Raw genomic sequence first — 15,564 nt, 5'->3', positions numbered from 1 at the left:
ATTCTGAGACTTAAAGAGGGAGTACGCTCCCCTAGAGAACACCCAGGTTGTCTGACATCAGAGTCCAGCTGCCACCTCCCACTACAGTGCTTCTTTTTTTTCTTTTTGAGATGGAATCTTGCTCTGTCTCCCAGGCTGGAGTGCAGTGGTGCTATCTCGGCTCACTGCTACCTCCGTCTCCTAGGTTCAAGCAAGCGATTCTCCTGCCTCAGCCTCCCGAGTAGCTGGGACTACAGGCGTGCGCCACCATGCCCAGCTAATTTTTGTATTTTTCGTAGACACAGGGTTTCACCATGTTGGCTGGGATGGTCTCGATCTCCTGACCTCATGATCCACCTGCCTCAGCCTCCCAAAGTGCTGGGATTACAGGCATGAACCACCGCACCTGGCCTCCTACTACAGTGCTTCTCATGTGAATGTTTCATTCTCATAGTGCCCAACTCTAGTTTTTAATTTTGGAAACTTTTTATCTATAGAAAATTTGAAAGAATAATATAACGAATCTCAATATATCCTTCTCTTAGAGCCACGAATTTTTAATATTTTCACATGCTTCTTCTTGCCATCCCTCTTCCCACCCCAGTTCTTTCTTCCTCTCATTAGGGTGGTTCACAGTAAGCCCTCCACTAATCATGATTAGAAATGGTGGCAAAATCTGGACCATATTCAAAGCCATCAATGTGTCATTGACAATTATTTATTTGTTTCTGTTTTTGTTTTTTGTTTTTTGTGTTTTTTTTGAGATGGAGTCTCGCTCTGTCACCCAGGCTGATGTACAGCGGTGCAATCTTGGCTCACTGCAACCTCTGCCTCCCAGGTTCAGGCAATTCTCCTGCCTCAGCCTCCTGAGTAGCTGGGATTACAGGCACGTGCCACCACGCCCGGCTAATTTTTGTAGTTTTAGAAGAGAGAAGGTTTTACCATGTTGGCCAGGCTGGTCTCAAACTCCTGACCTCAATTGATCCACCCACCTCGGCCTCCCAAATTGCTGGGATTACAGGGGTGACCCACCATGCCCGACTGAGTTTTTCCTATTTTCTTTCCTTTCCTTTTTTTCTTGGATCTTTTTTGGAATAAGCTGCAGATATGTTGCCGCATGCATGTTCATAAAATCTATGTAGACATTCTCCTACATATTCATAACTCCATCACCAAAACTCAGGAAAGTCTCCAATTGTCTGAGAATGTCTTTTATGGCTGCTTTTTCCCCATTTCAGGCTCTAATTCAAGGTACACACATTTCATTTGGTGGTATGCCTCTTTAGGCTTTAAAAAAAAAACCTAGTCTAATTGTCTTATAGAATAATTCATATTATGGATTTGTCTGGCTGTTCTCTTGATTAGATTCAGATGAAATATTCTTGTGAGGGATCCTCCATGATGTCTTTATTGCATCACATCAGAAGGCATTAATATCACCTGGTCTCATTATTGGTCATGCTAATTTTACCACTACGTAAAGTGGTGGCTGCACATCTCTCCAATGTAAAAGTACATCCTTCTGAAATTAGTGAGTGATTTATAGGGTAACTCTCATTACCTGACATGTAATTATGGGTCCATGTAAATATCCTGTCCCCCAAAATACAAAGGTTTGTTTTTATTTGTTTTTATATACACCTGACACTTTTTCAAACTGTGAGACTTTCGAGAGAGAGAGAGAGAGAGAGAAATCACTTTGCTCCTTTAAACCTGAGGTTCAACAGGGACAATAACATCTCTCTTCCAGGACTGTCTTAACAATAATGGTATGGACTGAATTGTGTCTCCCCTAGATAAACATAATACATTGATGTCCCAATCCCCAAAGTGATAGTATTTGAAGATGAGGCTTTGGGGAAATAGGCATAAATGAGGTCTTGAGGGTAGGGTCCTTATGATGGGATTAGTGCCCTTATAGAAAGAGGCACTAGAGAAGGCAGTTGTCTGCCAGTCAGGAAGACAGCCCTCACCAGAACTCGACCTTGCTGGTACCCGAATCTCAGATGTCCAGGCTCCAGAACTGTAAGAAGATAAATGTCTATCGTTTAAGCCACCCAATCTATGGTATTTTATTATGGCAGCTCGAGTTGACTAAGACAGATTAAGTGCTAAAACCTTCCTAAAAGTCTCCAGAACATTACTTGACACAGAATAGCTAATGAATGTAATACAGTTCTTTTCTATAACCTCTGAGATCCTGGGTTTTTTCCTGAGCTGCTAAGGAAAAAGGCGGGGCTGGGACAGTAAGTACCCTAGCAGGGTTTGTCCTGTCTTGGTAGCAGACAGAACTTCTCAAAGTGAGGGCTTCACACTAGAGGAGAGTTCAATGGCCCAACCCAGCCATGGCCACCCTGATACCATGCCCTGATGCTAGTTCCCGTGGCCTGGCCCACACTGAAAATACTGTGGGGACAACAGAATGGATTTGCAAGTTACCACTATCTCCTACCAGCTGTAAGACCCTGGGCACATTGTTGATCCTAAGCCTCAGTTTCCTAATCTGTTAAAGGGTGATATTAATTGTTCTTGCTCATAGAACTGTTATGAGGATTAACAGAAATAGCATATTCAGACTATAGCAGAGTACCTGGCATGAAACAGAGACTCAATAAATACAGGAACAATTTGGTTATTAGAAACAGTGAGGCTTGGCATGGTGGCTCACACCTATAATCTCAGCACTTTGGGAGGCTGAGGCAGGTGGATCACCTGAGCTCAGGAGTTCGAGAACAGCCTGACCAACATGGGGAAACCCTGTCTCTACTAAAAATACAAAACTTAGCTGGACATGGTGGCTCATGCTTGTAATCCCAGCTGAGGCAGGAGAATTGCTGGAACCCAGGAGGCGGAGATTAGAGTGAGCCAAGATTGTGCCACTGCACTCCAGCTCAGGCAACAGAGCGAGGGTCCACCTCAAAACAAAAACAAAAACAAAAACAAAAAAAAACAAAAAAGAAAAAGAAAAAAAAAAGAACAAGGGGATTTTGGCATGCTTGCTCTCCTCCTTTGGGTACCAGGGATAGGATAGGAGCCCCGCTCTGACCAAGTTTATGTTCTGGTGGAGGAAATACTGATAACATACAAGCAGATGTATTGTGATACATGCTATGAAGGAAATAAACAGAGAGCCATGGCCAAGACTAGAGTTGAGGAAGAGTGGCTTCTGATAGAGTTGTCAGAGCAGGCCTCTCAGAGGTGATGACCTGAAGGATGAGACTTGAAGACTGAGAAGGACTTAGCCTTGCAAATGGATGGGTGATAAAGCATTCTAGGAAGAGGACCGGCAAATACTAAGGCACTGAGGTGGAAAATTACAGGGTTGGGTAGGGAAGCAGAAAGCGGGGCTGGGGACTCAGCGCATCTGGAGCCTAGTGAGGAGGGCATGAGATGAGGCAGGAGTGGCTGGCAAGGGCCTGACCATGGAGGGCTGTGTAGTCCATGGAAAGAGTGAGGGGAAGCCACTGAAGGGCATTTGATTGTTTTGAAATTGTGGTAAATACATGCAACATAAAATTTACCATTTTAACCATTTATGAAGTGTACTGTTCAGTAGCATTAAGTACATTTACACTGTTGTGAACATACTACCATCCATCTCTAGAAATTTTCTTCTTCCCAAACTGAAACTCTGTAATTGTTAACTAAGAATTCCCCACTCCCAATTCCCCTAGTCCCTGAAAGCTTTTAAACAAGGAGATATGTAATCTGATTGGCATTCTGAGATGATTACAAATGAAATAAAATGAAACGCAAATGGCAAATGAATCACTGCAAGGCACAGGTAGGAGCAGGAAGAACAGTAGACAAGACGGTGGTTTGGACAAAGAGTAGAGGTGAAGAAAAATGGGCAGACTTGAGAAGCAATATTGGCAGAACTCAGTGTGGCCATTCTCTGTTGGTGTCGGTGGGGGTGGTGGTAGTGGGAGGTACTCACAGCTGACCTGGGAGCCCAGCTTGTGCTCCCAGACGGCATGCAGTTGCTGGTACTCCTGCTGCGCAAGCTCCAGGCGCTGCTGCTTCACCTGGTAGATCTCCTTTTGTGCACTCAGAGCCTCCTGGGCCACCACCAGGTAATCCTTCAGCATATGTTCCTGCTCCCGCCGCCATTGTACTCGAGGATCCTCAATCTGAGTGGTTTCTGGAACAGACCCCAGAGATTCTAGGTCAGCATCTCACAAATATCTGTTGGGCTGGTGGCCTGTGGAATCCACTAGCAGAAAACAAAAAGCAAAATGCATAGACAAATCACAATAAATGTAAATGGGGCAAACTCATTTACTAAATGACAGTGATTCTCCATTTGGAGTAGTCAAACAAATAATAAGCCAGGGGGCTGGGTGCGGTGGCTCACGCCTGTAATCCCAGCACTTTGGGAGGCTGAGGCGGGTGGATCACTTGAGGTCAAGGAGCTTGAGACCAGCCTGGCCAACATGGTAAAATCCCATCTCTACTAAAAATACAAAAATTAGCCAGTATGGTGGCAGGCACCTGTAACCCCAGCTACTTGGGAGGCTGTAGCAGGAGAATTGCTTGAACCCGGGAGGGGGAGGTTGCAGCAAGCTGAGATCATGCCACTGCACTCCAGCCTGGATGACAGAGTGAGACTCTGTCTCAAAAAAAAAAAAAAAAAAAAAAAAAGAATAAACCGGATCAATTTCCAAACTCAATGTCAATCTCTGAGAACAGCCTGAATAAGGATCAGGTTTGAGTACTAATCTAGACAGAGAGGCTCAAGGACATTAGAGATGCTCAAGGTAATCTCCTTTGGTGAAGACTAAAGGAAAGAAAAATAACTAATGTTTCAGAGGATGTGGAGAAATAGGTACCCCATAGCCAGCTGGAAATGTAAATTAGAACAGCCTTACTAGATGACTATCTGATGATGCAAATTAAGAGCCTTAAAATGTTAATACTCTTTGACCAATAATTCTCCCTATAGTAATTCATTATAAAAAGTAATTTAAATTCAGTCAAACATATATTTGTACAAAACCATGATAATAATAATATATTATGAAGTAGCAAGCACATGTCATTCATTCTATGATAAGTGCTGTTCTAAGAACTTTACATATGTTTACTTCTTAAATCCTTACACTAATCTTATAGATTCTATTACTGTCCCCATTATACCAATGAGAAAACTGAGACAGAGAGAGGTTAAGTAACTTACTCAAAGTCACACAGGAAATAAGTGTTCAAATATGTATGCTATATCACAGAATGCACTATTATAATGATAACGCCTTTGAAGAAAAATTAATAAAATGGAAAGGTACTTATAATATGCAGGTCATAAAACTGAATAAATGACTGTATCTATCAAAATCAATATGCACATTCTCAAAAAGATGAGAAAATAGGAAAATATCAACAACGAACTAGGTGGCAGGATATTTTAGGATATTTTATTTTTTACAAAATTTTGTGTACAAAAATCATATACAATAATGATCTGAAAAAAAAGCAGCTGACTAGATATGGAAGAGGTTAAAATAATGTCAAAGAATCAATGCCCATGGACTATTAACTCCTCAGTCACCCCCAGTTGTTGGGTGGTGTTAGGGGTGATCAACAAACCAGAAATTGTACAATCAGGGCAATGTGGTGAATCCAGCCTCCAGATAGGTATTGCTTCTGAATTGATTACTGGTATGTAAAAAATGGAGAGATGTATTCATTAGAATCCTGTTTTATGGCTTTTCTTGATCATTCAGAAGTTCTGGCCACCTTGGGTTCACAATTGGCCAGAAATCCCAGCACTCCATCTGTCAAAACCTGGTCTGCTTCATTCATTTATGTCATATGCCTAGCGCGGGGAACACTGGAGTTTATGCCTCCCAATCTAGGCCCTTTAGCTCTCATTCCTCCTAAACAGGTCCATTGAGCATCTCCAGTGAAAGAAAGATCAAAGAAGCAGCAGGGCCAAGTTTTCATTCCTGCCAATAATCGCTGTGTTACAACAGAAAGGCTGTTTAACCTCTCTGAATCTACTTTTGTATCTGTTAAAGGGGGTAATGAACCCTGCATCACTACTTCCCAGGAAACAGGAAACTAAAGCACTTGTGCCAGGTAAAGGAAACAAATGATAGTGAAAGTAAAACCCAAACTATTGCCTAGGACCAGTTTTTGTTGTTGTTGTTGTTTTGTTTTGTTTTGCTTTGTTTTTGTGAGATGGAGTCTTGCTCTGTCTCCCAGGCTGGAGTGCGGTGGCGTGATCTTGGCTCACTGCAACCTCTGCCTCCTGGGTTCAAGTAATTCTCCCTGCCTCAGCCTCCCAAGTAGCTGGGATTACAGGCGCCCGCCACTACACCCAGCTAATTTTTGTATTTTTAGTACAGACAGGGTTTCACCATGTTAACCAGGCTAGTCTTGAACTCCTGACCTCAGGTGACCCACCTGCCTCAGCCTCCCAAAGTGGTGGGATTACAGGCGTGAGGCACTGTGCCCAGCCTAGGACCAATTTTTGAATCGTCTGTGAATTCAAGCTTCTTCAAGCTTCTTCAAGCTTTTCCTCCTCCTTTTTCTGAGAAAAAAAGTAAGGTCTGAAGACTGCTGACAGTGGCTACCAAAAACTGCCCCTCACGAGGAAAGCTTTCCATCCCTTCAAACCAAACAGGAGGCAGGAACAACTGCAAAAATAATACAAAGACAAAACAAAAAAACAAGGGGGAGGTGGAATTTGTAAAACTGGGCTACAGAACAGCTGCTGTGGGTTCCCATCTCCCATCAGCAGCTGTGGATTCCCTCGGCGTTCAGGACTCGTGGGTCCCCCTGAGGGATCTGCCCTACACCTCCAGCTGGCACAGGCCACAGAAAAAAGCAGCTCAGCCTGTCTTGAGCAGGCTGGCAATGTTTCTTAAAGTTTGTAACTTTTAGAAGATCTGATTTTTCACCGAAAAATAATGAAAAATAGAAAAAAGAAAAATCCCACAATTCCACCATGACAAGTTTGTGAAATAAGAGAGTTTCCATCTCTCCAATCCCATTGCCCAGAGGTAACTGTTGTTGAGTTTCACACAGATACTGCCTTCTGATTATACACGAATTTTTGTTTATACATACAAGCCTATATATACAAGGTTACTTTACTGCAACATGGACCATGCCATATATATTGGTCTGTGACTTGTTTTCATCTCTAAATGATATAGCATGCTCATTTTTGCCTGTAGGTGCACCTTCTTTTAAACACCTGTATAGTGTTCCACGCTATGGTATTTGGGTTTATTTAACCAGACCTCGGTGGGAAATATTTGAATTGTTTTCAGTTCTTTTGCTACTACATTCAATGCTGCAGTAAGGGTTCTTAAAAACATATGTCTATGAATTTGTGCTATTAATTCTGTGGGATAGGTTTCTTAAAGAGAAACTACTAGATCAGAGGGTACACACACTTATAATTTTAATAGATATTACCAAATTACCTTCCAAAGGTAGGTAATTTCTGTTCTCAAAAACAGCACACGAGAGTGCCTCTCCCCCCCACATTCTCAGTGAAATTGCTTTTTTTTTTTTTTCTTTTTAAAAGTCAGTGCCTCATCCAGTGATTCTGGGTCTTTGCTGCATATCAGAATTAGCAGAGAAGCTTCAAAAAAAAAAAAAAAAAAAAAAAAGCCTGAACCCCGCCCCATCCCCCGAAGAACACTTAAATTAGAATTTCCAGGAGTGGGGCTCAGGTATTGACAGTTTTTAAAGCTTCTCTGGGTGACTCTGGTGCAGATATAGCTGAGAGCCCCTGGCTGAACATTAGAATCATCCAGGAGAATTTTTTAAAAATCTCAATCCTACTCCAGATCAATCAAATCCCAATCTCTGGGAGTGAGAATAAAGCAATGATGATTTACAAAGCTCCCCAAATAATTCCAATGTGCCACCCAAGGTGAGAACCGGTGTTTAAGAGATGACAACAAACACATGGGCCGATCAGTCACTGAGGCTGGCAGGTGCGATGCGGGCTCCAGGTGGAATCACCTGCCCAGGTGCTGGTTGAAATGCTGGGCCCGTGTCCAGTTCCCTAAGTGACACCTAGGTGGACCCTCCCACAGTGTTCTGGATTTCATCTGGAACAGGCACCTTCCCTTTGGCCTTAGACCTCAGCACTGCTCTGTAAAACTATAAAGGTATATGAGACCCTTACCTGAAGGTCTGGCCAAGCCAGGTGGCTTGGCGACCATTTTTTGTGGCTCATGGTCTCTTTTGTAAACCAATAAGAATAGATGGGTGCACGAACAGACAAAAACAACACACAAACTCACACCAGAACTGGTTCTCAAACTGGCTGCACGCTGGAATCACCCGAGAGATTTCCACTGAATTGATCTACAGTGTGAAGTGGGCATCAATTTGTTACATTTCTAAGAATATTTCCTTTACCCCAATGATCCCTTGGACGCTCCCAGGCAATCTCCTCTACTCACCCCCTCTCCCAGTTTGCCTGTTTTAGAACTTCACATGCATGGACTCACACAGTTATTTGCTCTTAGGGCCTTGGTTCTTTCACCAAGCAGAAGGTTTTTAAGACTCATTCCTATTGCTGTATCTGTTGTACATTTCTTATTATTGCTGAACAATATTCTATTGTATGAATATATCACATTGCCTTTGTGATAAATTGTTAGTTTGCTTCCAGTTAGGGATTATTATGACGAATACTCTAAGTCTTTGTGTGAGCATGTTTTCATTTCTCTCGGACAAAAATACCAGGGGTAGAATTGCTGGGTTATACTTGGCAAGTATATGTCGAATTTCATAAGAAACTAGCAAACTTTTCCAAACTGGTTGTACCATTTTACATTCTCACTAGCAGTGTATCAGAATTCTAGTTCTTCCACATCCTTGCTAGCAGTTGGTATTGTTATTTTTTTCCTCATTTTACTCATTATAGTGGGTATGTAATGATACCTCGCTGGAATTCTATTTTTTATTTTTTGAGATGGGGGTCTCACTATGCTGTCCAGGCTGGTCTTCAACTCAACTCTAAAGTGATCCTCCAGCCTCAGGCTCCCAAGTAGCTGGGACTACAGGCATGTACCACCATGCCCCAGCTGATTCTGTATTTTTATTTTTGTAGAGATGAGGTCTCACTATGTTGCCCTGTGCTGCCTTATGTTTTGCTATGGCTGGTCTTGAACTCCTGGGCTCAAGTGACCCTCCACCTCAGCACACTGAAGTGCTGGGATTACAGGCATGAGCGACTGTGTCAGCTGCTTCTTACTGTTAAGTTGTAGGACTTCTTTACATACTTGGAATATGGTTCTTTGTTAGATATATGTATTGCAATATTGTCTCCTTATCTGTGGCTTGTCTTTTCAGTTTCTTAATAATGTCTTTTGAGGAACAAAGGTTTTAATTTGATGAAACCAAATTTATCAATTTTTCTTTTCTGGTTAGTGCTTTTTATGACTTGTCCAAGAAAAACTTTGCCTACCATAAAATCTTGCAGATTTTCTATGTTTTCTTCTAGATGTTTTATAGTTTTAGCTTTTATGTTTAGGTCTATGATCCATTTTGAGTTTAATTTTACACATGGTGTGAGGCAAAGGTAGAAGTGGTGGCCTATTTTTTTTCAATATGGATACCAGTTGTACCAGCAATTGTTGAAAAGATTATCCTTCAAGGGCACTGGGCCTTTTAAAAATTCTTTACGTGGTTCTAAAGAGCTGTGTTGGCTGGGTGCAGTGGCTCATGTCTGTAATCCCAGCACTTTGGGAGGCCGAAGCAGGTGGATCACTTGAGGTCAGGAGTTCAAGACCAGCCTGACCAACATGGCGAAACCCCGTCTCTATTAAAAATACAAAAATTAGTTGGGTGTGGTGGTGCATGCCTGTAATCCCAGCTACTCAGGAGACTGAGGCAGGAGAATCGCTTGAACCCAGGAGGCAGAGGTTGCAGTGAGCCAAGATCATGCGATTGCACTCCAGCCTGGGTGACAAGAGTTAAACTCCGTCTCAAAAAAAAAAAAAAGAGTTGTGTTAATGCCATTAGTTCTGAACTGTCACACCCTGAGGGGGTCCTCCCACAGCCCAGCCCCTTCTGCTGACACTACCCTTCCTCAAGTCCATCTTACTAAAATAGGTAACTTTATAACTGGCAGGCCCTTTGAGATCATCTTGGCCACTACATTTTAGTTCTTGTTTTAATTAAAAGTATACATAGATATAGCTTAATAATTCAGTGCACCATAAAATTTCCTACATAAAACATCTCTCTCATATCCCTCTTTCCAAAAGCAGCTACTTTTCAAACATGTATCTGCTTTAGTGCAGGCATCATTGAGAACCACTTCTCCACTTTCTTCTGCTCCATGCTCTAAACCTCTCCCTACAAACACACGCCATACACATTCTCCATACAGCACACATGGCAGCACACTCATGAGCTCTCCATACACCCACCCCTTCCTACACTTGCCACACACCTGTTTTCTCCACACTGCATACACACCCACGCCGCTAACAATACTGCATTTTCCAAGGGCCTTAGCAACAACAAAAGCAATTCTCTTAAAAACATCTGGAGAATATTCAACCTTGTTACTATGGAAAGGAGTGCAAATTCAAAACAATGAAGTAAGAGTTTAAACCTATGATATATGTATCAAAAGTCAAAAGAAACAAAGATAGCCCCACACTGATGAAGGTCTGAGGAAAACAGTACCCTTATGTCTTGTGGCAGTACAGGCTGATATAATCTTTTGGAAATATTCACCAATCTAGGAATATATACTAAAAGCTCCCAAAGTATTTATAACTTTGACTTCAAAATCCTATACTTGGAAATGAATTTCCAGGAAATTATCACAAAGAAAGTAACATACACAAAGAGTCTTCCCTGAGTGCTATTTAAAATAATAAATGAAAATAACCCAAAAGGTTGGCAATAGGAGCATTATGGTACTTCCATTATGTGTTTTATTTTTCCTTTTTAAAAAAATTTAACTTTTAAATTTTAGATTCAGGGGGTACATGTGCATGTTTGTTACATGGATGTATTGCATGATGCTGAGGTTTGGGGTATGATTGAACCAAGGTACTGTGCATGGTACCCAATAGGTAGTTTTTCAACCTTTGCCCCCATCTCCCTATCCTCTCTAGTAGTCCCTAGTGTCTATTACTGCCATCTTTTATGTCCATAAGTACCCATTGTTTAGCTCCCACTTATAAGTGAGAACATGTGGTATTTGATTGTTTGTCCTTGTATTAATTTGCTTAGAATAATGGCCTCCAGCTGCATCCATGTTGCAGCAAAGGACATGACTTTTTCTTTTTAATGACTGTATAGTGTTCCATGGTGTATATGTACCACATCTGCTTTATTCAATCCACCGCTGATGGGCACTAAGGTTGATGCCATGTCTTTTATATTAGGAATAGTACTGTGATGAACATATGAGCGCATGTGTCTTTTTGGTAGAATGATCTCTTTCCTTTTGGATATATACCTAGTAATAGGACTGCTGGGTTGAATGGTAGTTCTAAGTTCTTTGAAAAATCTCCAAACTGCTTTCCACAGTGGCTGAACTAATTTATATTCCCACTGACAGCATATAAGTGTTCTGTTTTTTCCACATCCTCACCAGCATCTGTTGTTTTTTGACTCTTTAATAACAGCCATTCTGACTGGTGTGAGATGGTATCTCGCTGTGGTTTTGATTTGCATTTCTCTGATGATCACGGATGCAGAGCATTTTTTCATATGTTTGTTAGCCTCTTTTATGTCTTCTTTTGAGAAGTGTCTGTTCATTGTTTTGCTCACTTTCTAATGGGGTTATTTGTTTTTTGCTTGTTGAATTTTTTAAGTTCCTTATAGATTCTGGATATTAGACCTTTACTAGATGCATAGTTTACAAATATTTTCTCCCATTCCATAGGTTTTCTGTTTAGTCTGTTGATAGTTTCTTTTTCTGTGCAGAAGTTTAATTAGGTCCCATTTGTCAATTTTAGTTTTTGTTGCAATTGCTTTTGAGGACTTACTCATAAATTCTTTCTCAAGGCCAATGTACAGAATGGTGTTTTCTAGGTTCTCTTCTAGGCCTCTTCTAGTTTGAGGTCTTACATTTAAATCTTTAATCCATTTTGAGTTAATTTTTGTATACAGTAAAAGGTAGGGGTCCAGTTTAATTCTTTTGCATATGGCTAGCCAGCTATCCCAACACCATTTATTGAACAGGAAGTCCTTTCCCCACTGCATATTTTTGTCGACTTAGTTGAAGATCAAATAGCTGTAGGTGTGTGGCTTTATTTCTAAATTCTCTATTCTGTTCCATTGGTCTACGTGCCTGCTTTTGTACTAGTATCATGCTGTTTCGGATACTGCAGCCTTATAGTATAGTTTGAAGTTGGATAATATGATGCCTCTGGCTTTGTTCGTTTTGCTTAGATTTGCTTTGGCCATTTGGACTCTTTTCTGGCTTGAAATGAATTTAGAATAGTTTTTTCTAATTCTGTGAAAAATGACACTGGTAGTTTGACATGAATAGCATTGAATCTGCAGATTGCTTTATGCAGTATGGCCATTTAAACAATATTGATTCTTCCAATCCATGAACGTGGAATGTTTTTCCATTTGTTTGTGTCACCTGTGATTTCTTTCAGCAGTGTTTAGTAGTTTTCCTTGTATAGATCTTTCACCTCCTTGGCTAGATGTATTCCTAGGTATTTTTTTGTGTGTGTGTGGCTACTATAAATGGGATTGCGTTCTTGATTTCATTCTCAGTTTGAACATTATTGGTGTATAGAAATGCTATTGATTTTTTTATATTTATTTTGTATCCTGAAACTTTGCTGAAATCATTTATCAGTTCTAGAAGTCTTTTGGCAGAATCTTTAGGGTTGTCTAGGTATAGAATCATAACATCAGTGAAGAGAGATATTTTGACTTCTTCTCTTCCTATTTGGATATCTTCTATTTCTTTCTCTTGCCTTGATTGCTCTGGCTAGGACTTCCTCCATATGTGTTAAAATGTATTGACACATCCTTTTGATGTATTAAAAATGACAAATATGGGCCAGGCACAGTGGCTCACGCCTGTAATCCCAGCACTTTGGGAGGCCCAGGCAGGAGGATCACCTGTGGTCAGGAGTTTGAAACCAGCCTGGCCAACATGGTGAAACCCCATCTCTACTAAAAATACAAAAATTAGCTAGGCATGGTGGCACATGCCTGTAATTCCAGCTATTCAAGAGGCTGAGGCAGGAGAATTGTTTGAACTCGGGAGGCGAAGGTTGCGGTGAGCCAAGATCACACCACTGCACTACAGCCTGGGGACAGAGCAAGACTCTGTCTAGAAAAAAAAAAAACAAAAACAGACAAATATGAAGATTATATAGCACCCCTTAGATATCTATGATATAGTATGAAGACAAAACAGACATAAAATTTGATCACTGATTAAAACCATCTAATCATGGTATGTGTAGATAATCAGGGATACTGAATACTGACATGAAATAGTAAAAATCGCTTATGTTTTAGAAACAGTTGTCTGTAGGCTGGGCGTGGTGGCTCACGTCTGTATTCCCAGCACTTTGGGAGGCCAAGATGGGTGGATCATCTGAGGTTAGGGGTTTGAGACCAGCCTGGCCAACATGGTGAAACCCTGTCTCTACTAAAATTACAAAAATTAGCTGGGCGTGGTGGCGGGCGCCTGCAATCCCAGCTACTTGGGAGGCTGAGGCAGGAGAATCGCTTGAACCCAGAAGGTTCAAGTTGTAGTGAGCCAAGATCTGCCACCGTACTCCAGCCTGGGCAACAGAGAGAGACTTCATCTAAAAATAAGAAGAAGAAAAGAAAAGAAAAAAACAAAAAAAAGAAAGAGTTGTCTGCATTGCTGCTTCCAATTCCTCCCCTGTTTTCTTTTAGACTCACTCTAGTCAGGCTTTTGCTCCCAGTCCTTGTCCAAAGCTGCCCTCCAAAGTCAGGGTCACCCAGGTTGCTAAATCTATTGGTCTATCCTTGGTCCTCTTTGTATTTGCCCTGTCAGAAGCTTTCGACACTGTTGGCAATTCTCTGCTTGATATGTTTTCTTCATGTGGCTTCCAATATACTTGGTTTCCCTCCCTCCTTTCTGATCACTCTTTCTCAGAATCATTGCTGCTTTTCCTCTTCTTGCCACCCTCTGTTGTCTGGAGACCCATGACTTATTCCTTGGTCCTCTTCCCTGTTTCATTCCCAACCAACTTAATGTCTTTACATACTAGCTATATTCCAGCAACTCTCAAATACTTATCTTCAGCCCAGATCTCTCTCCTAAACTCCAGATTTATATATCAAACTGTCAAGCCACACGTCCTCTCAGATAGGTAATACGCATCTAAGTCTCGATGTGTCCAAATGAACTCCTGCTCTTCCTTCCTAAGTCTACTCTCCCTGCAGTTTTCTCCACTTGGTTGATAGCAACTCCATCCTTCTAGTTGCTCAGCTCCAGAAGATATTCTTTCCTTTTTCTTTCATACTTTACATGCAATCTATTGGGAAATCCTGCTGTCTCTACCTAGAGAATACCTCCAGCATTTGGCCAATCTTCATCCTGACCATTGCTATAGCCCAGGTCTAGGGCACCTGGACTGTGGCATTTGTCGCTCACAAGTCTCCTTGCCTCCACCCTTGCCCTAATAAGGTGTGTTCTCAGCATGGCAGTCAGACTGGTCATTTTAAGACATAAGTCAGATCATGTTACTCATCTGTTTAAAACTCTCCAATGGCTCACTCCCATCTCACACAGTGGAAGAGCTAGGCCTCTGGGGCAGACCACTGCCTGACCTCTACTCTGCTGCCCTCTGTCCTTATGTCCTTCTCCCCTCTCCTCACTCATTATGCTATATGCACACTTGCCTCTTTGCTATCCCTTGACCGCTAAATGTGATCACACCTTGGAGTTCTTGTTCTATCTATGCTTTCTATTTGAAATGCTCTCTCACCTCCTTCAAGTCTTAGCTCAAGTCTCATTTTCTCAACAAGATCTTCTTCCCTGAAGACCATACCATATTTAATGGTACTCTTGGTCACCATTACCACGGCCCTTTCTTCGCCACCCCCAAACACACCTCAGCTCCCGACTTTGCCCTTTTTTCTGTGTACTGAACATTCTCTAACATACTACATAATCTACTTATTTATTTTTTGCCTCTCCTGCCAAAATGAAATTTCCGTAAGAGCAAGGATCTTTGCCATTTTGTACTCCCATGTATCGCAAGCTCCCAGAAGAGTTGGCCAATAAACATTTGCTAAATGAATGAATGTTCAATGGTGAATGTATGAGCAAATTGTTGTTTGATTATATTGTGCCTATACCTCTCTTTTTTTTTTTTTTTTTTGATACCGAATCTCATTCTGTTGCCCAGGCTGGAGTGTAGTGGCGGGATCTCAGCTCACTGCAAGCTCCACCTCCTGGGTTCATGCCATTCTCCTGCCTCAGCCTCCCGAGCAGCTGGGACTACAGGCGCCCACCACCACGCCCAGCTAATTTTTTGTATTTTTAATAGAGACGGGGTTTCACCGTGTTAGCCAGAATGGTCTCAATCTCCTGACCTCGTGATCCACCCACCTCGGCCTCCCAAAGTGTTGGGATTACAGGCGTGA

General features: G+C 41.7%; 1 protein-coding gene across 8 annotated transcripts in view; it reads right to left on the bottom strand.

Moving 5' to 3' along the window:
* WWC1 (WW and C2 domain containing 1) overlaps window positions 1-15,564 on the bottom strand; it is a 181,544-nt gene that overhangs the window by 84,239 nt on the left and 81,741 nt on the right. For all 8 annotated transcript variants that reach the window (XM_054488943.2, XM_054488944.2, XM_054488947.2 and 5 more), the window contains exon 3: window positions 3,917-4,120. In XM_054488943.2, the coding sequence (XP_054344918.1) occupies window positions 3,917-4,120 (204 nt within the window). The remainder of the gene's footprint in view (window positions 1-3,916; window positions 4,121-15,564) is intronic.

Source organism: Pongo pygmaeus, chromosome 4 (genome assembly GCF_028885625.2).
Source record: "Pongo pygmaeus isolate AG05252 chromosome 4, NHGRI_mPonPyg2-v2.0_pri, whole genome shotgun sequence".
NCBI classification, from domain to species: domain Eukaryota; kingdom Metazoa; phylum Chordata; class Mammalia; order Primates; family Hominidae; genus Pongo; species Pongo pygmaeus.
This window is presented reverse-complemented; position numbering and strand designations above follow the sequence as displayed.